Source organism: Crocuta crocuta, unplaced genomic scaffold (genome assembly GCF_008692635.1).
Source record: "Crocuta crocuta isolate KB4526 unplaced genomic scaffold, BGI_CrCroc_1.0 scaffold3, whole genome shotgun sequence".
Taxonomy (NCBI): Eukaryota; Metazoa; Chordata; class Mammalia; order Carnivora; family Hyaenidae; genus Crocuta; species Crocuta crocuta.
This window is the reverse complement of record NW_027529934.1, coordinates 17,592,307-17,614,953: the sequence shown is the minus strand read 5'-3', so window position 1 is coordinate 17,614,953 and position 22,647 is coordinate 17,592,307. Positions and strand designations below refer to the sequence as shown.

At 42.5% G+C, this 22,647-nt stretch overlaps 1 protein-coding gene and 1 long non-coding RNA gene across 4 annotated transcripts in view; one reads left to right on the top strand and one right to left on the bottom strand.

Moving 5' to 3' along the window:
* LOC144230932 (uncharacterized) overlaps positions 1–706 on the bottom strand; it is a 4,403-nt gene extending 3,697 nt beyond the window's left edge. Inside the window, exon 1 of the long non-coding RNA XR_013334925.1 lies at positions 621–706. This is a non-coding gene — a long non-coding RNA (uncharacterized LOC144230932). The remainder of the gene's footprint in view (positions 1–620) is intronic.
* Positions 707–736: 30 nt separating this feature from the next.
* ZBTB37 (zinc finger and BTB domain containing 37) lies at positions 737–22,249 on the top strand. 3 transcript variants are annotated; one of them, XM_077763337.1, is made up of 5 exons: positions 737–812; positions 1,876–2,832; positions 4,338–4,437; positions 9,036–10,212; positions 17,289–22,249. In XM_077763337.1, the coding sequence occupies exons 2-4, from the start codon at positions 1,910–1,912 to the stop codon at positions 9,522–9,524; spliced, it is 1,512 nt and encodes a 503-aa protein (XP_077619463.1). In that variant the 5' UTR covers positions 737–812; positions 1,876–1,909; the 3' UTR covers positions 9,525–10,212; positions 17,289–22,249. The 3 variants fall into 3 exon arrangements, with proteins under 3 accessions (XP_077619463.1, XP_077619464.1, XP_077619465.1); XM_077763338.1 differs by having other exon boundaries at positions 1,873–2,832; XM_077763339.1 differs by lacking the exons at positions 9,036–10,212; positions 17,289–22,249 and adding an exon at positions 4,588–4,788.
* Positions 22,250–22,647: the final 398 nt, after the last annotated feature.

Sequence of the window (22,647 nt, the reverse complement as noted above, 5' to 3'; positions counted from 1 at the left end):
GCCTGCTCCGGGGGAGGGGGTGGGGGGTTTCACTTCCGGGACGGTGTTCCGGCCCATTCCGGCCCATTTCCACCCCCGGAGGTAGGTGCTGTTCCTTGACTGGGCTCGGGCCCCGCACACCGGTCCCGCTGCCCTGCACCTGGGCTGCCTTGTCCGGGCTCCGCCGCAGCCTGCTCCTGGGGCGCTCAGCCACTCCCCTTCACCCCACCCTCAGGCACCGGAGACCTTCCACCCCCTTGGCCCCGGGCCGGGCTGAGCTGCCGGACCCGCCCCCTCGCCGGGCCCCTCCCTCAGGACCCCGGGATGGGCGGCCCCCTCCCCCACCGCAGCCCGGACACACCCAGATACACACACCCACCTCTGGGCTGCTCCCCGCCCGCCTACGCTCCCCGCCTGGCCGGGGTCCCGGGGCGCCGCCCCCTTCCCGGTGCTCTGCCCTCACCTGATTGCTCGCTCCCCAGCTCCAAGCCCTGCTCCCCTCTCCTCCCCAGCTCCTCGGTGACATTTCGCCCTTGTGTCAGTTTCCCGCTACCCACGCTTCCTAACGCAGACTAAAGCCACTCGAATACCGGAGTGGCCAACCCCATGGCGTTCCCGATTCTCCCTCTTACAGCTCTCACCCTTCCAGTGCCGACGGTAAAGAAAGACCTTACTCCAGGGGCTTCCTCCTCACTGGGGAATTGCCGGAAAGAGCAAACAAAAAAGGCGCTGGTGTAGGCTCCAAAATAAACACATCTGAATTCATGATGGCATCGACAGAGGCTCTTATTGGATTAAAAGTTTCAAAACAAACAAAAACGCTTTGGAAAAAGGTCAGATTGGCTAAAGTTGGTTCTTGAAAGCAGTGTATACACTTCCCTGTTTACTGATAAGTGTGTTGTAAGTGCGGGGCAGTACTGTGAGCTTGTCAGGATAAGTTCCTGAAAATTTAGATCTTAGATTATGCAATGTCTTATAAAGTTACAGATAAATGAAAACATGTTGGGCTCAAGTCAGCGTCTTCCTGTTGAGATTTATACAAACTACTCTCAACCATTGAAAACTATTGGGTGCAGTTATAGGCGTAATGTTTTCAGCTGTTTAAAGAAAAACTTTTGATGTAAAAATATTGGCCATATTGATAAATGCTTTATTTTTTTTTTTTTACCAGCTTTGGGGGATTAAATTTCAGAATCAGCATCATCACCACCCTGAAAAACCCAACTTTGAATTTAGAAAGTAGTTTACGTACCCTTTCTTAGTTCTGAGCGTGACCCATCTTCAGATTCTTTGAATCTTCCCTGAATTCTGACACAGCCGTGGCATGTTTCCTAACCTAGACTTTGCTTCAGAGTCCTAAACCCAAAGCTTTTTTGTGCGGGCTCTGACTCTCAAGCTTCGAAATGATGGCTTACATTCATGTGGGATATCAGTTACCTTTAAATAGTAAACATAACTCATATAGCATGTGGTAAAATATTAGCAAGAGGGATACCTAATCAGTCCATTAGTGTGTAATTAAATTTATTCAAAGAACTTAAATCATTCCTCCTCCAAAGAAAAGTTATCACAGGATTTTATATTCAGTGTGCAAATACTTTATGATTAAAGAAAAAAAAAAACAACTGTCAGAACTGGTTTTCCCCCTTGTGTTCTGTTAAACTTCTGTTTATTAGTAAGGGGAGTATGATCTTGATCAAATTTGTGGAAGTCTAGCAATCACATTTGGGTTGTAAAGGGTATCTCGTTTCCGTATCCAAACATAAGGGAAGTTCCCTCTTTTTACTTGGAGATGTTGAAAGCCTACCATAAGATATTTTGCAGTAGTTTTGAACTGGAGAACATGGGAGGAGTAAAATTCTAATTATTGACAATCATGGTTTCCTCTTTCAGCAGGGTTGAATGCCTGCCTACACCCTCGGGCACGACCATGGAGAAAGGTGGGAACATACAACTGGAGATCCCTGACTTCAGCAACTCTGTCCTGAGCCACCTAAACCAGCTGCGCATGCAGGGCCGCCTCTGCGATATTGTGGTCAACGTGCAGGGACAGGCTTTTCGGGCCCACAAAGTGGTACTGGCTGCCAGCTCGCCCTATTTCCGGGATCACATGTCCTTGAATGAGATGAGTACGGTCTCCATTTCAGTCATTAAGAACCCTACTGTTTTTGAGCAGCTCCTTTCTTTCTGTTATACGGGGCGGATATGCCTGCAGCTGGCGGATATCATCAGCTACCTGACGGCGGCCAGTTTTCTGCAGATGCAGCATATTATAGACAAATGCACACAGATCCTGGAGGGCATCCACTTCAAAATTAACGTGGCAGAGGTTGAAGCAGAATTAAGTCAAACGAGGACAAAGCATCCAGAAAGACCTCCAGAGTCTCACCGGGTGACACCGACTCTAAACCGTTCCCTCAGCCCACGACATAATGCCGCAAAGGGAAACCGGCGAGGTCAGGTTAGTGCTGTGTTGGATATCAGGGAGCTCAGTCCTCCTGAGGAGTCCACCAGCCCTCAGATCATTGAACAGAGTTCTGATGTAGAGAGCCGGGAGCCCATTCTTCGAATCAACCGAGCAGGACAGTGGTACGTGGAGACAGGGGTGGCAGACCGGGGGGCCCGGAGTGACGATGAAGTTAGAGTTCTTGGGGCAGTACACATCAAAACAGAGAACCTGGAGGAGTGGCTGGGGCCTGAGAATCAGCCTTCCGGAGAAGACGGGAGTAGCGCCGAGGAGGTCACAGCCATGGTGATTGACACCACAGGCCATGGTTCTGTGGGGCAGGAAAATTACACTCTGGGACCTTCAGGAGCCAAGGTGGCTCGGCCAACAAGCAGTGAAATTGACAGGTAAGGTTTGTTTTCTTTGTTTGTCTCAATGGCTGTCGCGCAGCCGTCACCAGTGCAGGCCCTCTGTGATGCACAGAGTGTGCATCTTCCTTACTTGACGTTCTTGGCCAAAATAAGTTGATGTTGGGGAAACCGGAGGTGTGCCAAAAGACTTGCATTCTTATTTTTTTAAAGCAGGAAGCTCCTAGTCCTGACGTATTCACAGTGTTGTGAGCACTATGGTAAAGTTAGACACTTCCATGAATCAGAATAGCGGCTGCAGCCACACTAGGATCAGTAATTGCCAGGGCCTCCTCGGATTTCCAGGCAGGGAGCTGACCATCAGCTGGGAGCCTGGCAGCAGTGCACACAGGTAGGTGGCCTTGGGGACTTGGACTTTCCTTTGTAGCGCTGTTCACCTTTCTTTGCCCCCGCCTACCAAATTAGAGGAAGTAGGGTACCAGCAGTGACTGTTCTTTTTAAATTAGTGTAATCAAGTAATTCCAAAAAAAAAAGCTTTTTGGATAGCTTTTCTTTTCTTTTTTGTTATTTTTGTTTTTTATTTTGTTTTGCCTTTGTCATCCGATAATCCCTTCCGTTTTCTTTCATCGCTGACTGCTGCTACCACAAGCCTGTGAGTCTCTTTTCTTCACCAGTGCTCCTATGTCCTATACCTCACTTTTCTTTTTCTAATATATTTCAGTTGTCAGAACATTTTTTGGGGGGTGGACGTAACAATAATTTTAATCTAAGTAAGTGGAAAGAAAGCCTCCGTTGAAAGAAAGAAATACTGCCAATTTTGATTGGTAATACTTGGGTTTTTTCTCACTCTTCAAAATAAATTAAAATTGACCACATGAACAATGAAAACTATAAGAAGCTATTACTTTGGTTCACACCTGGTCTTGAAAGAGGCATATGTGTCACGGAAACTCTGAGGGTATATCCTCGGTCCCCTGGAGGTGGTCTCTTCTTCCCATGTCCTTACCAGTTAAAGCATCCTTGGGTACAGTACTTACTGTTCCCCTGTGTTAGCACTGGTGTCCAGCGTTAGAAAATCTGTATCAGAAGTAATAGCTTTGGATGCAAAGATTTTTAACTTCCATGATCTGTATCAGCAGTCTGAAATCTCTTAACAAGTTACCATGGGGCGTGGGAGACGGAGCAACCCAAAACCTAATAGTTACATAGAAGAAACAAAATCATAGACGACCCAGTTTTAATTTATGCTTTTATTCTCTCCCAGTCCTTAAGGACCGAAGCTTATATTTAGCCTTAGCGTCACCAGGCCATATGGTCTATCTGCTGTGCCATTTTGTATTTCTTAAATTTACTAGGGCAGACCTCTTTTAACCTGATTTCAAATCAGATCCGATATTTACTCCATGAAAGTATTTCTGAGAAATCTGTTGTTCTGTTTGTTCCCTCTTCCTCAGCCATGGGATAAGAAGGGGTAGACATCACCATCTTTTACGTTCCTTGACGCTGTTTTTCTATTAGTCCCCTTTCTGCTCCTCTTCCAACAGATTTAGCCCCTCCGGCAGTGTTGTTCCCTTGACAGAGAGACACAGAGCCAGAAGTGAGTCTCCCGGGAGAATGGATGAGCCTAAGCAGCCCAGCTCCCAGGTATGTAGCGAGGATTGCTCTGGGGTTGAAGAAATTGCCACTGTGTGTGAACATTATACAATGAATAAGAAAGGAAAGGTAACAGTGACCCTCTTACATAAATACTGTATTGGATTCCTTTTTTCTTTCTTCTTACTTGTGGGCATGCAGGAAAGAAGGCTTTTGGCGTCAGCAGAGTTTGGGAAGTAGAAAAAGATAAGATTGTGGAACTGTTTTCCTGATTACAGGAACCAGTCTGTATTCCTGAGAGTAATAAAATAACCCCTGGAAACTACATGCAGGTAATATAAGACCTGAGACGGAGAGAGTTTGATTTTATACTTTGTGGGTTTAACCATACCTAATTACCAATTTATGCAGTATTACATATTTGCAAATAAATTGCTTATGCACTCTTGTGTGTGATTGCTTTTTTTGTATCCTTGTGCCGTTTCATTTTTTTTCCTCCTAGATCTTCTGGGAGACTAAAAGGTTCTAGAAAGGAGAGGAATAATGTTTTCCATCTTCTTTGCAACTCTTTAGCAAGTAGTTGATGTAGTTGGTTGATATTTTTGTTTGTTTATTCTTACAAGTGTCTATCACTGAAGACTGATTTTTAAAGATTGTGAACTCACCCAGTGGAAAATTGTAAATACCTTTGCCTTTTAAAAAGAAACACTGGTGGATTAAGATTGGATAGCTAATGTTTTTAGTTTCTGCATTATATGAGAGTGTCTTGTTTAATTTTTACTTAAGCCATTGGATGTATATTGTGTACATAGTGTAGTAACAGCAGTAAGACATTGTTAGAAACTATATTTACCACATGAGGGTGCCGGAAAAGGGAGGTAAGTTTTAGAAGAGAATTTTTTAGTTTTTTATTTCTTTTTAATGTTCATTCATTTGGAGAGAGAGGTAGGGGGGAGGGATGGAGAGAGAGAATCCCAAGCAGACTACTCGTTCTTTTTTTTTTTTTTATATTTACTTATTTTTGTTAGAGTGAGACAGAGCATGAGCTGGGGAGGAGCAGAGAGAGAAGAAGACACAGAATCTGAAGCAGGCTCCAGGCTCTGAGCAAGCATTCAGCACAGAGCCTGCGTGGGGCTTGAACCCATGAAATGTGAGATCATGACTTGAGCCGAAGTCGGAAACGTAACTGACTGAGCCACCACGTGCCCTGCAGGCTACTCATCTTTAAGTGCAGAGCCTAAATAAGTCTCAGTCTCACAAACCATGAGATGATGATCTGAGCCGAAATCAAGAGTCAGAGGCTCAACCCACTGAGCTACCTAGATGCCCCAAGAATTTTTTAGTTTCAGTATGATATTAGAGAAAATGTGGGGCACCTGGGTGGCTGAGTCAGTTGAGCTTCCAACTTCAGCTCAGGCCATGATCTCACAGCCTGTGAGTTCAAGCACCCTGTCAGGCTCTGTGCTGACAGCTCAGAACCTAGAGCCTGCTTCAGGTTCTGTGTCCCCCTCTCTCTCTGCATCTGTCCCCCACTTGCTCTCACTCGTTCTGTCTCTCTCTGTCTCTCAAAAATAAATAAAAAATGTTTTTTTAATTAAAAAAAGACGTTAGAGAAAATGTTAGGAACTTGGAGGAAAAGTGACTTTACTCATATAATTAGGGCCCTTTTTCTATCACCTCTCAGATGGGGTGCAGTCACTATTATGCAAAAACATGCTGCAGTGAGACAGATCACGCACTTTGCAGGTGGGTAAGACAGACTAATGAGAACAAAGCACGCACAAGTCATGCTGCAGAGGCTTCTGGAGCGGTGCTGTGGTCACAGAGGTGCTAACGGGCAGCTGCTAGGGTGAGTGTCCACTCAGGAAAGCATTACTCAGGAGATGAAATGCACTTCTTAAAGTAGTTAGAGGAGCGCCTGGCTGGCTCAGGAGCTTAAGTATCTGATTTTTAAATTTCCACTCAAGATCTTCACGGTTCATGGGTTCGAACCCCACTGACAGCGCAGAGCCTCCTTGGGATTCTCTCTCTCCCTCTCTCTCTCTCTCTCTCTCTACTCCTCCCCCGCTCACATTCTCTCTAAATAAATAAACATTTAAAAAAATTTAATGAAGTAGAGATAACTTATGTAGATGAGATAGCGATAAGTGTGGGAATTGTGCAAGGGTTTTTGCCTGACCAAAGCAGAAGGTACAGTCTCTAAAGCAATAGCAGATAATTAATATTGTCTGGAGATGATATTAAGAGATGAGTTAATATACGTCTTAATATGTGTGTAAGCTCATATGGTGAGTCTCCACCACAGTTATTTTTCCCTGCCACAGAGAACCAAAACTAGACATGGACTTACATTACAGTAAGAACAAATTCCGACGGACTTGAAGAACTTCTAGATGATAGGAATCATTAAACTGCTATGGTTACTTCTTTACTCAAAAACATTTTGTGTTTTTTTTCCTTTTTCTGCCACATGAAGGTGAAAACACTTGGCCTCATTTTCCAAGTAATTATAATCTTTCTAACCTGGCTTTTTCCACCACTCATCAGCATTTATCAGACTTCTTCTGTGTGTCAGAACCACATCGAACTTATTCCTGTCTCTGTACTTCAGTCTGGGATGCTCGTTCTTCCCAGCTATCTGGGCTCACCCAAGACCCAGCTCCTAGTTCCCTGTGCACTAACTAGCTCTTTGATGTCTCCTTAAACCACCATAGCATTTACAGATGGTACAGTATAATTTTTCCTAACTCTGTACTGACTCATAAATTATTCTTTTCCTATTTGCATGAATTGTATGTCTCCTTCTTTGAAATTTCCTCGAGGACAGAGTCCTCATTTTCTAATCTTCTTCACATCTGACCGCCCTTTTAGGTACCCAGGAAATAGGAGCTGTTTTACTAAGGTTTCTTAGTAGGTGCTCAGTGAAGAGGCATCTCCTAAATAGGGTATTATTTGGTTGCCTGTGAAATTTCGAGTTTTGGAGATCTTCAAATAAATGAACCAAATGAGATGACTCTTTAAAGCCCTTTCAGTTTTTTGAGTCTGATGAGTAATTGAAGATTAAGATGGTGAACGTATTTGAAGACCATGTCAAGAATCCAGACGGTATTTTAGACAATACAAAAATCATTCATTCATATGAAATGTATTTGTTATGTGGAATACTTAAAAAGAACTTTAAGGAGAGGCTCCTGGGTGGCTCAGTCGGTTAAGCGTCTGACTCTTGATCTCAGCTCCGGTCTTGATCTCAGGGTTGTGAGTTCAAGCCGCACACTGGAAGAAAAACTAAAAAAGATAACATTAAGGATTAAAAATTAAATGCATTTTAAAAGATAAAAAGGTATCACAGGTAACTAAACTACGTTGACTTTCTGCACGTGGACAATACTGGTATGACATTACTTTCCTTAAAACTTAGGTGGGTTTTTTTAGAGAATCTATTCCTTCAAGATTATAAATAATATTGTGTTTGTAATGTTTAATAATAGTTAATGTTTACTTGGCTATAGGGCTATAGTAAGTGCTTCAGTGTATTAACTCATTCATGCTCATTGCTACCTACCAGGTAGATGCTGTTATTATATTCATTTTACAGATGAAGAAACTGACACACAGAGTAGATGACTTGCTCACGGTCACACAATAAGTAGGCTGCAGATTTGAACCCACGTTTCAATATCCTTAATTACTCTATGAGGTAATAACATGCACTCAAAATATTTCAAGGTAGCTTTATTGTGTTTGATTTTCATGAGAATTCAGTAGAACTGCCAGGGCATGCACTAACCTTTTAATTTTGTGGATGAGAAAACTAAGGCTCAGAGAAGTTACTCTGTGCTTTGTCCATGGTCACCCAGGAACTTTGGGTAGGAAAATTCCTAGTCCTTTACGCGAGTTCAGTTTTCATTATCCAGGGAAATGGAGCAGAAGGACACGTTATATCAAACAAATCAGAGATCATCTAGAACCTCAGTCTTAGTCTTCACCGCTGGGCTTCGCATCCTGCTTCCCAAGCCTGCTGAGAGCTGCTTGTGTTCTGTTGGACATGCTGATAAGCACTATCAGTTTACATATGTGAGAGGAGACAAAACACGTTTTGAGGAATTCAAGAAAAGGACACAAAATCAATTGCTAGTGAGAGGAGTCTTTCCCCAGTTAATCCAGAGTCACCTTTTGCATTTTCTCCTCTTTGCATTGGTTCTTTAGCCTCTGCCAAACATCTATAATTGCCTCCTACATGTTTTTTTAATGTTTGTTTATTTCGTTTTTGAGAGAGAGCAGGGGAGGGGTAGAGAAAGAAGGGGAGAGAATCCTCAGCAGGCTCTACGCTATTAGCAGGGAGCCCGACATGGGCCCCAGTCCCATGAACCGTGAGATCCTGACCTGAGCCGAAATCAAGAGTAGGACCCTTCACCAACTGAGGTACCCAGGCATCCCCTGTCTTGCTCTTTTAAAGTAATGAAATAGAGTGTCCTCAGATTGTTCTTTCAATTATTAACATTTTACTTTTTTGTAGTAATCAATTTCCTGTTTGGATCTCCTAAAAATAAACACATGGCCTGGTAAAAGAGGTAAACATAGATCTGATTTCTTTTAATAGGTGTACTTAAAACATACGTGTTCTTTCTTGCTCTCCTCACCGGACGCAGGTAGAAGAGTCCGCAATGATGGGAGTAAGTGGCTACGTGGAGTATCTCCGAGAGCAAGAAGTATCTGAGCGGTGGTTCCGGTACAACCCCCGTCTCACCTGCATCTACTGCGCCAAATCTTTCAACCAGAAGGGGAGCCTGGACCGACACATGCGCCTGCACATGGGGATCACGCCGTTCGTCTGCCGCATGTGTGGCAAGAAGTACACCCGGAAGGACCAGCTGGAGTACCATATCCGCAAGCACACAGGCAACAAGCCCTTCCACTGTCACGTCTGTGGCAAAAGCTTCCCCTTCCAGGCCATCTTGAATCAGCACTTTCGCAAAAACCACCCTGGCTGTATTCCCCTAGAGGGGCCTCACAGCATCTCCCCTGAAACAACTGTCACATCCCGAGGACAAGCTGAGGAAGAGTCCCCTTCACAAGAAGAGACAGTTGTTCCTGGGGAAACTGCCCAGGGCTCTGTGTCCACCACGGGGCCGGATTGAAACATGGAGGGGGAGGGGGCAGACCCTCTTCCCCTTTGGGCCGTAAGCAGCCAGCATCAGGGCCGTGGGCTGGTACTTAGATTCACAAAACGCCACATCACTAGATCGGAAGATGCTCCCAGGATGTTGCCAAACTAGAGGATCAGCAACATACGCAGAAGCACGAGAGGCTCTTCCCCTCCTCCTTCCCACCTCATACTTTGGAAAATAATCAAGTAAATCAACTTTCTAATTCAGGGATCAACAGCCTTGGTTTGTTAACTTTATAAGAAAAAAAATTTTTTAACAAAACGGTGATTTAAATGGTCATTTATCTACCAGTCATGTTTGAACACTGTACTTTGGTCCATATCATCCTGGTGGCTGTAATTGCCCAGATCTAAAACACAGCAGGAGCCTTCGTCATCTGAACCAGCCAGCCATAAGGGAGAAGGAAGTAGCCGCGACAGTGACAAGGAAGAAGAATTTCTCCTCTCCCTTCCCTGCCGGAACATGCAGTTTCACATTTCAAGAAGAAAAAAGAATCCTGGTGGTTGTCACTGTTTTGAAAGGTTAGACCTGATTAGGCATCTGATACTTTGCCTGATTGTTTCCCGTGAGCAGACATCTCGGAGCGGTGTTCTCGTGCGCAGCGTCACCCGAAGCTCTCTAGGCAACTGGAAAGGAAATGAGCAACCAAGTGTTTGCAGTAGGTTCTGCTACATTTGGGGGCTTGGGTATCATATTGGGGACGAGGGGAGGCGGGGAAGGAAGGGATGTTTTTGTGCAAGTGTCCAGTGGCGCAGAACACTGCAACTTCCGGGTTGGTGTTTGTAAACCATAGTGCTTAAATATCTTTGGGTGTTAGGAAATGGCTCCAGTCCACATGAATTCATGTGTTAGGCTGACTACCAAAGTTTCATCCAGTCTCTCTGGCTCCTACTTTCACATAACAGCAATATTTTACATCGAAAATGTCACTTTCTAGTGAAATGAGCCTGGACTGTATTTTTAAGTCTGCAGGTCTCCATATTTGATAACTTTTATATGAAGTTTTAAACACATTTTCTCCGTAGTATTGTGGTTGAAGAAATCCAGCACTATGGTTCGTATTGCAGCCACAGTTCCATTTCCTCCTACATGTGTAGTAGTTTATATTTTCAGGCCAATAGAAGAACCTCACTAAATCCATGTCTTGCGTCTGCAGACCTAGGAATTCATAAACCAACCATCAGCAAATTGCTGGTGACTCCAAGAGCTTTGCTTTTTAATAATACACTACAGGGCATTTACCAGAAAACATCAGGCACAATCGTGTTGCAATAAATTGATCAAGGGATCAATTTTGATCAGGTTTGGTTACTTAATCATTCCTAAGATTTTTTAAATTTCGAGGGACCTTTTTGGTAATTTGGGGATTTCCAAGATTCTTCATCCAGCACTGAGAGTCAGAAGAAATTTAGCAAACATGTAGAGTTTTGGTTGCCCTGTCTTGCATTCAGAGAATGAAGGAGGATTATTAAGGGATGCAGGCAAGCAGATGCAAATAGGAAAGCGAAAAATCTATAGCTTCTCTTCATCATTAAATTTTTAAGAGTATTAAAATATGCAGTGGTTTAAGAAATTGTTCCGGTGCCAAGGCACCAATGATTGTAAAAGAGATTTGCGGAGGGGATGGTCATGCCTGCACCGGTGAGCCATCCGTGAGAACGGCAGCGGAGTGCTCCCTTTCTGAGAACGCTTTGCGGTATGTGGAAAGGTGGGTAGAAGGGAATGGCATTTATTTCTCTGATGATAGGAAGTTAGAATGCAAAGAGTAACTCATAAGCAATCTGAGAATTGTGCATACACAAAGCTGCACCGTATCGCTCTGGAGTTTGGTTATTTTCTCTTCTGGAAAAACGTAGCAGTGTGTCTTTTAATAGGAATGCAGTGATGCTACCATTTGTTGAGAGCCTTCCCTTAAATGATATGTTGAAGCTTTGTCTTTAGGAGACTTAGACTGGAGCATTCTCCTCTTTAGTTGGGCAACAGCATGATAGGGCCACCTTAGGGACCAGCTATGCTCTGTGGGCATAAAAGTGGGGTTTGAAATGAGACTGACATCTCTAGGGAAACATTTTAGCTGGTAATCAAGGTTGTCCGTGGACAGAGTTTGCCATTACTAAATAGGTAGGAAGGTGAGAAGTATAGAATATGCTGCTGTAGATGGAGCTTTTAAGCCTACCAAAAAAATGTTAATTCTCTCCTAACTTTTGAGAAGTAGTGTGCTGGAAAGGTCTTTATGCTTTGTTTCTAGATTTTCCATGAGAAAATGCTTTTTAAACTATTACCAAATTGTAAAGGTGAACTGCAGTAATTTTTGTAAAGAAAAACTTTGTCAGTACTCCATCCAGGATTAGCAAGGAGCATTTTAAACGAAGTAGAGACTATCTAATAGATGTGGAAATGCTATGAGTGTTTGGTGGGTTCCCTCCATTTTCATCCACTTGTAATAGGTTTTCCTATATTGATACTGTGAATAGATTGCTACCCCGTCTTCTAGGACCACATCAGCACAATCGTGTTGGCTGGTTCTCACCTCTTCATTGGCCTAGCCCAGAGCCATGGAATTCATGAAGATTCAAGCCAGGCTGGCTTTTAAACAAAGTAACATTTCTGAAAGCAATTTCCATTTTAGCTAGAAAAGATATTATTATTCTAAATAACTATCCAAGATTCTTATCCAGGTTCACTGTGACATTGTCCTAGTTCTTAGCTAACATCACTGTAGGGTCATAGTAGTAGTTAGTGTTCTATCTACCTGAATGAATAGCTGTATCGGTGTGTGCACAGAGGATACCTCTTAAGGATGTACTAGACGGACTTTAGCTAATGCTGAAAACTCATTACCAAATCTTAACTTGCACATGTCACCTTGTGAAGGGAACTGCGTTAGCAATGAGAGCTAAATTATCAGTAAGTACTTTAATGCCATGAAATAGCCAACACTGGGAATGTTTCCATTCACTGAGTGGCACTGAATAGCAAAGGAGCTACCCAGTATTCTCAGCAAAGGAAGAGAGACAGCAGTATCTTAATCTGCCTTCATTCTAAGAGGTACCTTTCATTCTCTCTGAACTTGGACACCAGGATAAGTATAGCATTGGCATAAACAGTAACACTGTACTTAGGCAGAAAGGCTCTTTCTAATGACTTGTTCTCTCTTTACTCAGAACCATATTTACCTCTGAACTGAGTTGAGTTTTATTTTATGTAGTTTGGCAACTACCCCCAAGCCATCATTGTACCAGACTACAGTTAAATCGAATTTTGAATAAGTAAAAATAAAAATCATTCCTAAATGAGAAGATTGGAAAAGAAGGGAGATAGCAGTTAAGGAAAGTTTTCTTGTTATTTTGTTTTTTGGTATTTTTAGATGTTTCCAGTTCCCTCTCCATCAGTGAAACAGGGTTTCCAAAGATGTTACGACAGTAGAAGTAAACTGTTATCTTCCCAACTTCATACTTGAAATCTGGCCTTGGTTGGAAGTGGTCTGGTGGAAGAGTGAAATAGTGAACCTCATCCTTAATAGCTGAATAGTCTTTGGTCAAGAAGTAACATTTAAAAAAATTTTAGTTGTTACTTGATACTACTTTTGTTTCTTTTAACTGATAAAAATTATATTTTGTTTGACTAGAAGATCTAATTTAAAGAAATAAAAACAGTGGTTAATGGAAAGGAAATTAAATTGAACAAAGGCAACAGTCTTCTTAATCATAGTGGAAGGCATTTAATCAGAAAGGAGTTGGAATCCTGGAAATTTTTCTTTTTTCAGATACAACAGACATGGGTTTGATCCCCCTCTTTCTCAAATGCCCTTCTCTTTATCTACTTACTGGTTTAAGGCATAATAGAGAAGTCCTTATTGAACTCATTTTTGAAAACGGGGCTCTTATGCCATTTGGGAAAGAGTGCAAAATATTAAAATATTGTAGTTGCTGAGATTTAGAAAAGGGACGAGCAAGCTATTAAGTCAGGTAAATCCCTGAGTTCAAGAGCATGCCCCTTAGCATATCCCTAGGGAATTTGTGAATTAGATCAGAGTTGAGCAAACTGCAGTCCCCAGGGCCAAATCCTGAGGCCATCTGTTTATATGAAGACAGTGGTATGGAATACCTGTTCTTCGGGTATTGTTTGTGGCCACTTTCTACTGTAATGGCAAAGTTGAGTGCTTGTGACAGAGACTACTGGGCCAGCAAAGCCTGAAAATTCACTGCTTGTCACTTGACAGAAAAGTTTGCTAACTACAGAATTAGATTTGGAAGAATCTCCCAAATGTGTCACTCCTGCCATTTTGTCTTTATAATAGTTCAGTTGAGGTTTTAAATTCTTATTGCCATATATGCATCAGTTCCTTGAAAGAGCTTACCATCTTTTTCCCGATCTTTTCCTCATAACCCTCTTTCTGTTCCTTCTTAACGACTCCCGACTCCCGTTGCTTTAAAAGCATTTAGAGTAGCCTTATGATCTGTCCTTGCCTTAAAGGTGCAGGTAGATCAATGTTTAGGATGGTAGTTACAGATGTAACAAAGTAATTAAAAAGAGTAATTCCCATGCATAATAATGTAGGGTTAAATGAGTACCATGTTTACATAAAATATTGTAAAAAAGTTAATGTTTTTATAAGTAAGTTTTGCCATTCCTCTGAGTTAACTTGAACTGGTTTGCATAATGATGACAAGAATGAATTTATTTCCACTAATATTAAAAGTTAACTTCTGTTATGAATAAGTGGTTTGATTCTTACCCAAAATACTGTCCTTCTAGATTAGAAACCCCTACCCTTTCCCTGTACTACAAATCTTCATTTTGGTTTCAAGTAAACTCACTCTGTTCCACGTGGAGTAGTAAAAAGTCCAATGTTCTTCCATTTTTTCCCCCCAGTGAATGTTTTAAAACAATGAAATCTCTGAAGATTTCAAATTCCTCTTAGCCCTATCTTTCGATGCTTGTTACTGTCTATGATTTTTCTAAGTATATATTGGCCCATTATTTATTTGCTTTCTGAATGTTCATTCTTACTGTTCAGAAAGCTTATTTATGCCAGATGTGCAAAAATGGAAAATGTTAGGATGATTATAAACACAATTCCTTGCAGGAGGAGAATATAATTGTTCCCCATATGGACACCATCCATAGACTTCTGAGTTAAATTTATTTATCTGAACAAAATGTTCTAGGCTGGGCTGCTGTAATGCGGTGAGTTTGACTTGTACTGCGTTGGCAGCCCCACCCACACATGACAGAGTTTAGATGAGTGACCTAAGCTCCTGTAGGACACCTCTTTCCAAGTCCTTCTTAAAGTTGTTTTTCCACATTTGATATTCGTAAGTTTTATAGGAAATGCCCTATGAATAATAGATAATCCTTACCTATGAGGGTCTAAGATGTTTGCTTCGGTGAGATCTACCCTCATCTTAGAGATTTTGGAGTGTTGCTTTTCTGAATAACTTGGGACTCTGATCATCCTGGCATAACAGAACTTGTGAAAGACCTTGGCTCAGACAGCCCAAGGAGTCCTTTGCACGCAGCTCTCCGTGAGGCCTAGGCAAGTAGCTGTCATCTCTGTATAAATGTGTTGCCAAACCATTGAGTTTGCCTAGCATTATGATTTCTTTGCTAATTATCAGTCTTCTTTTTTACCTCCTTTGCTTTCTAGAGTCTGTTTCTCTGTTTTCAATCTTCTTATTTTTAAGTAGGGCTTTTCCCAGGGCCAGTCTTTTTACTTTGCAGTAAGTAGGTTTTCTTGCTCAGAACAAGCCAAAGTTGGATATCATGAGTACTTTAAAACACCTGACTTAGTTACATTCCAAAGGGTATAATTATTGATAGCAACTGTGATATCAAAACCTGGGAAGCATCTGTACGGACTATCCAGTTTTGTTGTATAGGCAGGCAGCCTACCTTTTCCCTCAACTGTGAGGGGCAGCAGTGACTTAGAAGGCAGTGATCACTTGAAACGTATAACACCTTCACAGAGAGTATATACATGACTAAATTTCTTATGTCACATCTTCCCTGTTATCTATATAATACTTCCCATCTTTACAGTTAAGAAGAGCCTGCTAGCTCAAACTGTGGAAGCTTTAAACAACAAAGCTAAGTTATAAAGGCTTATTATTCTGTTCATAAAAAATAAAACTTTCTAATGCTTGCTTCTTTCATGTCTACTCCGTAAGTCCTCCCGAGGAGGCTAGAACTCCCCAACCAGTTAAGACAGATACATGTGCAGCATCTTATATGGACAACAATACAACTTAATATACTGTGAATCTTAGAATCGGAATTAACCCATAATGCCAAAAAACAGAGTATCTCATGGGAAAATGTTTCCTGTTCTGTGAAATCATGTACCTTAAGTGAGAAGTAGCATATAGGACAGTCTGTTCCACAAAGTAAAAATTAAGTATTTTTTGGTACCAGTGTGCTTGGAATTCATATAACAAAATTGATTTTAGACGTAGTTTAGATGTGGCTTCCTATACTTAAGGGTCCTAAATCCATTTGGTTGGAGTCTGGATGTATGCTTTTAAAAGCCTGCACTTTTCACCACAGAGATCAAAAAGAAGGGGACAGAATTAACTGTACTAAGTGCTTTGGTGGTATAATTGCAGTTAGTCCTCAGAATAATCCTCTGAGATGGTAACAGAACTAAAAATAGCTGAGATTTTTGAATGTTTACTATGTGCCAGGCACAGGTCCATGTCCTTCATATTGTTAACTCCCCTAATCCTTATGGCGGTCCCATTAGGGCAGACGCTTACTATCCTCACTTGAGAGGGGAAGAAATTGAGGCACAGAGAGGTTGGCCCAGGCAGTCTAACACTGGAGTTAACACTCTAATAGACTGTGTTGCCTTTAAGAGGTGTAGTTATACCGGGGCACCTGGGTGGCTTAGTCGGTTAAGCGTCCGACTTTCGCTTAGGTCATGATCTCGCAGTTCGTGGGTTCGAGCCCCATGTCGGGCTCTGTGCTGACTGCCAGCTCAGAGCGTGGAGCCAATTTCAGATTCTGTATCTCCCTCTCTCTCTGACCCTCCCCTGCTCACGCTGTCTCTCTGTCTCTCCTAGAAATAAAATAAAAATATTTTTAAAAAAAGAGGTGTAGTTATACCACATTTCCTAAATGAAGAAACCGACGAACCCATATTTACCAGTCTTGATTCCAAAGCCCAGACTCTCTCCACTACATCACATTGACTCTGAATCCTTACAAAGAGTTGAGGTGAACTGGAATAAACAATAGCCAGTAACAGTACTACTTGTAGTGAATTTTCAAGAAAGCATGATTGGAAGACTTCTTCAAAAGATAATGCAGTTGGTCCCTGGACAGATGCTGATGGTGAATATTTTCTGGAGCTAGTGCCCACTTGAAAGGATCGCCCTTTTGATAGGTCTGATGGTGAATCAGTTCAAGTTACTGCCAAGGCAGAAATTGAAAGGTAGCATTTCTATTACCTAGCTTTGTGTAACAAACAACCCTAAACTGTAGTGACTTAAAACAACAATTTTATAGATCTTGTGATGTTGTGAGGCAGAAGTTCAGGAAAGGCTCATCTAGGCAATTCTCTTTTTCCCTGTGGCGATGACTCCAGTCACCTGGTGGTTGGACTGGTGTGGAGTTTCCCACATGATCTCACTCCCATGCCCGACACTTCAACAGAGAGGGCTATAAGATGGGGCTCAACAGGCCTCCTCTCCATCTCTGGAGTCTCAGGAACTTTCCATGTGGTCTCTCCATTAGGGTCGTCACATTATTAAATGGCAGCTCCGGCCGCTAAGAGACTGGGCAGAAGCTGCCACTCCTCCCTAGGCCAGGCCCAGAGCTACCCACAGGGTCACCACCGTACACTGCTGGTCAGTGAAGTCACTGGTCAGCCCGGATTCAAGGGAAGAGGACCTACCACCTGATGTGGCATGTGTGTCTGTCAAGGATTTGGGGCCCCTTTACTCTGCCATCGGTAGCCCTGGGTTTTTGATTTGTCTGGACTTTTCTGCGTTCATTCATTCGGGTTAGTTGTCTGTGTGTAGAAACCACTTAGTCTACCACGGGTCAGTGAAGGAGCTAGAGGGAGAATAAGACAAAGACCTAACAACAGGTTTCATTAGCTACCCACTCACCGAGTTTCATTTCTCTTATAGCAAAATTTCCATGTTGTTTTTCCTTTGTTCCAGGTTCCAAGTTGTGAGCATTTGTCAGTTGTTTTTTTTTCCTGTGAAGCTGCGGTAACTGTACATACTGAGCCAGAAGGACCCCAGAGAGAGTTAAGAGCTTACTGTTAGAGAAGCTTATTTGTTAGAGATGTCCACTGCATTTACGTTTACAAATAGGCAGAAACCCCTTTGTTATGCACAATTCATATGGCTACTAAATCTCTTTCGATGGGAGTTTCTATTGAGTGGCTACATGGGTCACATCTTTGAGATCGTTGGAAGTTTTGCCTGCCTGCACTAGGCCTCTCTGCTGCCACCACACCACCTCAGGCACAGTTTTGTGCTAGAAGATAAATAAGTTTTCTTCTATTTTTGTTACCTTTCGTATGGGAAAATCCATTGCCTGATTTCATATGTTGTTGATCCTTTAACAGTTGCCATCAACCTCGCACCTAAAATAGCAGGTCATTGAACCGTTAGGATTTTTGTCAGATTTAGGGTGCTTTTTTTTAAACTCTTGCTGGCTTACACTCATTAGACTATTGCCGGGACAGAAGAAATATGGGCAGAGAATAAATCCTGCTCTCAAAATGATCATCCCCAAACCAAGCTTTCTAAGAGAAGAAAGATTTGGGATTATCCATCCATTCCATGTGCAGTGGGCTCCTGGAGAATTAGCTGTGAGGGCTTCGTGCTGGTTATCTGGAAATTTCATATAACATCTCTGATCCTAGGTCCGGCCTCAGGAATTGCAAATACAGGAAAGGGTACTCAGGGCTGAAGACCTAATTTAGGGCTCTACAAAATGCTTGGAAGAAAAAAAAATGTTGGCATTTGTAGTTGGAGAACCAGGAACGAAACATTCGAGGCATTTAGGCTTCAAGATTAGATTTTATCATGTAAGGACTGGGGCAGATTTCTGTGAATAAAAATAAATGAGCCTTCACTGTTTTCTTTTTTGATCTACATTTCCACTCTGATGTACATCAAAGTCTGCTTTGTGTGACAGAGAAGCCTTTAAAAATATATTCCCAGAGAATGAAAAATCTCATGATGAGCTACGGAGAAGTTTCTCACTCTGTATTTTATAGCTCTTCGGACCCTTCTCCAGATTCTCTGTCACTCTTAAGTATGAAGTGTTCCAGTGGTGGCACAAAAATGTAGCACTGTGGTCTGGATTTGTAGAAGAGGACAAAGCCAGAAGAAGGGGAACCTGGAGACTGCCAGCATATTCTTTGTTGTCTGCATTGCAGGTCAAGCCATTTCGAGCCAGTCACAACAGCCCGTGGGAGTAGAAATTCCTTAGGGTTCAGATTTCTGCTCTTGGCTACATCTTTAAAGCAGACGTTTGTGACGCACTTGAAGATGATCTACTGAGTTTCCTACAAGGGAATAGAATCCTAACTGTAGTGGTTCTCCAAGAACTACTGCAGAACCCCAGAAATACGACACAGGGAACAAAACTTAGAATGTGTTTCCTCTGGAAGCCAAGATGCGCAAGCAGGGGTCACGAAGAGTGTGACTGAAACCTTTGTCTAGCATAGCTATCATCCGATAGCAGAGAGATTTAGAATTTATATGGTATTTCTGATATTTTTACAAAAATGATTTTAAATCACGTAACTTGAAGTTTTAAAAACTGAACCTGTTTTCTTTTTGGAAAACCGGCCCAATAAAAATAACACTAATATAATGCAATTGTATATGCATGTGCATCGAACACAGAGTGGTATACTAAAGATAGTTCACGCAAATAACTTTTGTGGGAAGTTTGGCTATTTTCGTAATATCTTTTTTCATAAATGTATGTTTATAAATATATTTACTCATCCACTATGACCTTGGTAGCATTAGAAGCATTTGTTAGCTGTGTCATTGATTCTAAAAATCACATTCTTGGCATAGTAGGCTATGAGAGCTCTTTGTTGCTTTGTATTTTGGCTAAGAAAATTATTTCTTGCACTTTCTATTTATAAAGATGTTATAACACATTGCACCCACTTAGTGTAGCTGTTGTTTAGAGACAAAAAAGAAATGTAGGTGTTAAAATGAAATGTGTGTCTAAAAAGCCTGGCAAACGAGGGACGTCGAATGAACAGAGTTGGCTTGCATCTACTGAGAAGAGCTGGGGTTGAATATCCAATTTCGATCGCAAGTAGCTGTTGGGGTGGGCGTGCACGTTGTAATTTTATTGTGAGCTGCCAGCTATGTGTGTGTGATTTTCTGTGTGTGTGAGGGAGAAAGGTGTCTGATGAAGGCAGAGAAGTCAGTGTAGAATGTAGTCTACCTCCCATTAAAGACTGAGCATATTCCAATATCGTCCTGTAGCCGTCTGGGCAGGAGGCTGGATTCCTCAGCCGCCGCCCACCTTGCTCTCTCCTGTACTCACTTCAGCTCCTCTACCTCTGAGCACTGGGCTGAAGAAAGAGTGTGCTTTTTGTAGCAAGCAAAGGAAAGCCAGACACAAACTCTAGGGTTGGCAGTTGCACCGCCCTCCCTGTCATGGGCAGATGTTCATGTTCCACTTTGTTCTCCAAACCGAACAGCGTCCGAGTACTCTGGGTTAGTGCTTTTATCCCTGGCTTCTGTTTGGCAAGAGCAGCCGGTGCATGTGGAATCTTTCTGGGTTTTTTTTAAAGATTCACTAAACTCCTTTCAATGATGTAAACATTTTGTTTGGATCCCGAAGTTTTTTGTGTGTTTTCTTTTCATTGCCATTGCAGTCCTTTCCTGGGGAACTAGATGATTAACCGTATTTGTCCAATAGTGAGCCTTCTGCCAATATCTTGACAGAGAGGTTTGTATGAGATGGGCTTTGGGATGACTTGTTTTGCTTTTAGTCGCTCCAAAGAGATACTCCTGTTTTTAATGCTTGTACTGTGATACCAGTCACGATGGCCTCACTCGAACGTTTGGGTGTCAGGGAATTGAGTTTCAGTAGTAAATTGCCACTAGGCACACCGCCTACTCTTTAAATCCGGTCGTAAGGCTCATCTAACTGTTCGGGGCGCGAGCGCACTGAGCCACGGCAGGTGGCCTACGTTTCAAACACGTGTTACAGCTCAGGAGGGATTGTCGGCCCTTTAACAGCTGTCCCGGAATGCTGGCCACCTCTTCACTCCATCCCAGCTGGTTGTGATGTCGACAAAGGACAGGGATTGTCAGGTTACCGAGTGAGAATGAGAGAGTGATCTGTTTTCACATTTTTGGAGGTTGGCCTCTGTGTTTAGGTACCTGCTGATAAGTGTTTGCTTTGCTGGTGCGTGGCTAGAGCAAGCGATGAGATGAGACGATACCATGTGAAATTGCAAATAATGAGATGAGCATTCCTCCTAGGTGACAAGTGACCGAGTAACCTCTGCCTGAGTTCAGTGGGAGTCCCGCAGGGAGAGGAGGCAGTAAAATCACACGAAGCTACTCACCACAGCTGTTATTTTTTTTTTGCTTTTGTGTGTGTGTGCGCGGCACGTGTGTTTTTATTAAGGCACAGGGACAGGACCTGTGGGCAGGAGGAGCTGCCCGGCTCCTGTTCCTCTAGCTGCAGAATAATCGTCAGCCTGTAAGCCATGCTCATATCCTAGACTCAGGAACTAACTCCTGCTTAGGAAAATTCTTCCCTCTGGCTTATCTTTTGTTTGTGCCAAGTCTGTCCTAGGCCTGTCCCTAGCTCTTGTGCTATAACACATACTTTACTGTTAACAGTGTGACCTGTTACAGCCAAAGTGATATATTTAAAAGCAAAACAAAAAGGTGAGAAATGCCTAGGTAATTTCTTTGGGGTGCATTTTAAATCTGAGGGGAAGCATGGAGTCTGACCGTTCTTCCCTCTGGCTTGAGTGATCACCGGCCTCAATGCTTTTTATTACGGAGCCAGTTGACCGAGGTCAGTAGTTCTCCATCTTGGCTGCACATTGGACTCACCTGGGGCATCTAAAAACTTACTGAGTTTAATTAGTCTACTGTGCAGCTTGGGCTTTAAAGGCTCCCCGGATGATTCTAATGGGCAGCCAAGGTCGAGACTCACTGTCCAGGTGATCTTGAGTGGTCTTCGGCAGGATGACCTCAATCTGGTTCTTTTTTGTCCTCAGATACCTTTATTGATATCCCAGGCATGGCTCTTGAGTGTAAAGTGGGCCAGCTTTCAGGTGGTAAAATGGCTCATTCATTTTACCATTTGTCCTCAGAATAATTCTGGAGAGAGATGTTGCCATCCATCCAGTTTCATCTCCTTACCAAAAACAAAGTAAGCAAAACAGATTTCAAAGTCTGGTCTCTAGAATCCTCTTTTCTTTGCATATGTGATTTGAGTGGAGATTTCTCAACTCTGATAGCTAAAATAGAGCACTTGAACTTTATTAAAGGGGCCAAGCCCAGCCTGCCTCTGATGATTTCTAGTTGTAAACTAGACAGGTAGCATTGTTAGAGTTAATGGAAAAAGAGAAGGATCCTCCCTGGGGTGATGGTGATACATTTGATAATTTGTCTCTTAGCCCGTCTTCTAAGTGGAATTTCAGTGTAAAGTGACTTTCACTTTTCCTTGTTTTTTGGGGGGTTTGTGAATGAAATGCACTAGTTAAGGCTTAAATATTTCTGACTTTTAGGTGAAATGTGAAATGAGTCATTTTAGCTTCTTTATTCCAGGATGTCAAAGACTTAACCCAGTAATTCCCAAATGAGGTTCCATACCTTTCTTTCTTCCCACCCCAGGCAGTAAACATGCCTGCCCATGGCAGCCTCACACTTGGGAAGGGGAGAACTGTTTGATTACCTTAAAAATGAGACACCCTACCCCCCCACCCCATCATCCCGTTCAAACTGACTAGCTACCAAGTGATTTCTCATTTGTGATTGAAATTTGTGTTTAAGAGCACACAGATATAGCAGTCTCTCTTCTGAGACAATTCTGGACACCATAAAATTTTTCATTCCTATATTGCTTCCAATAATTG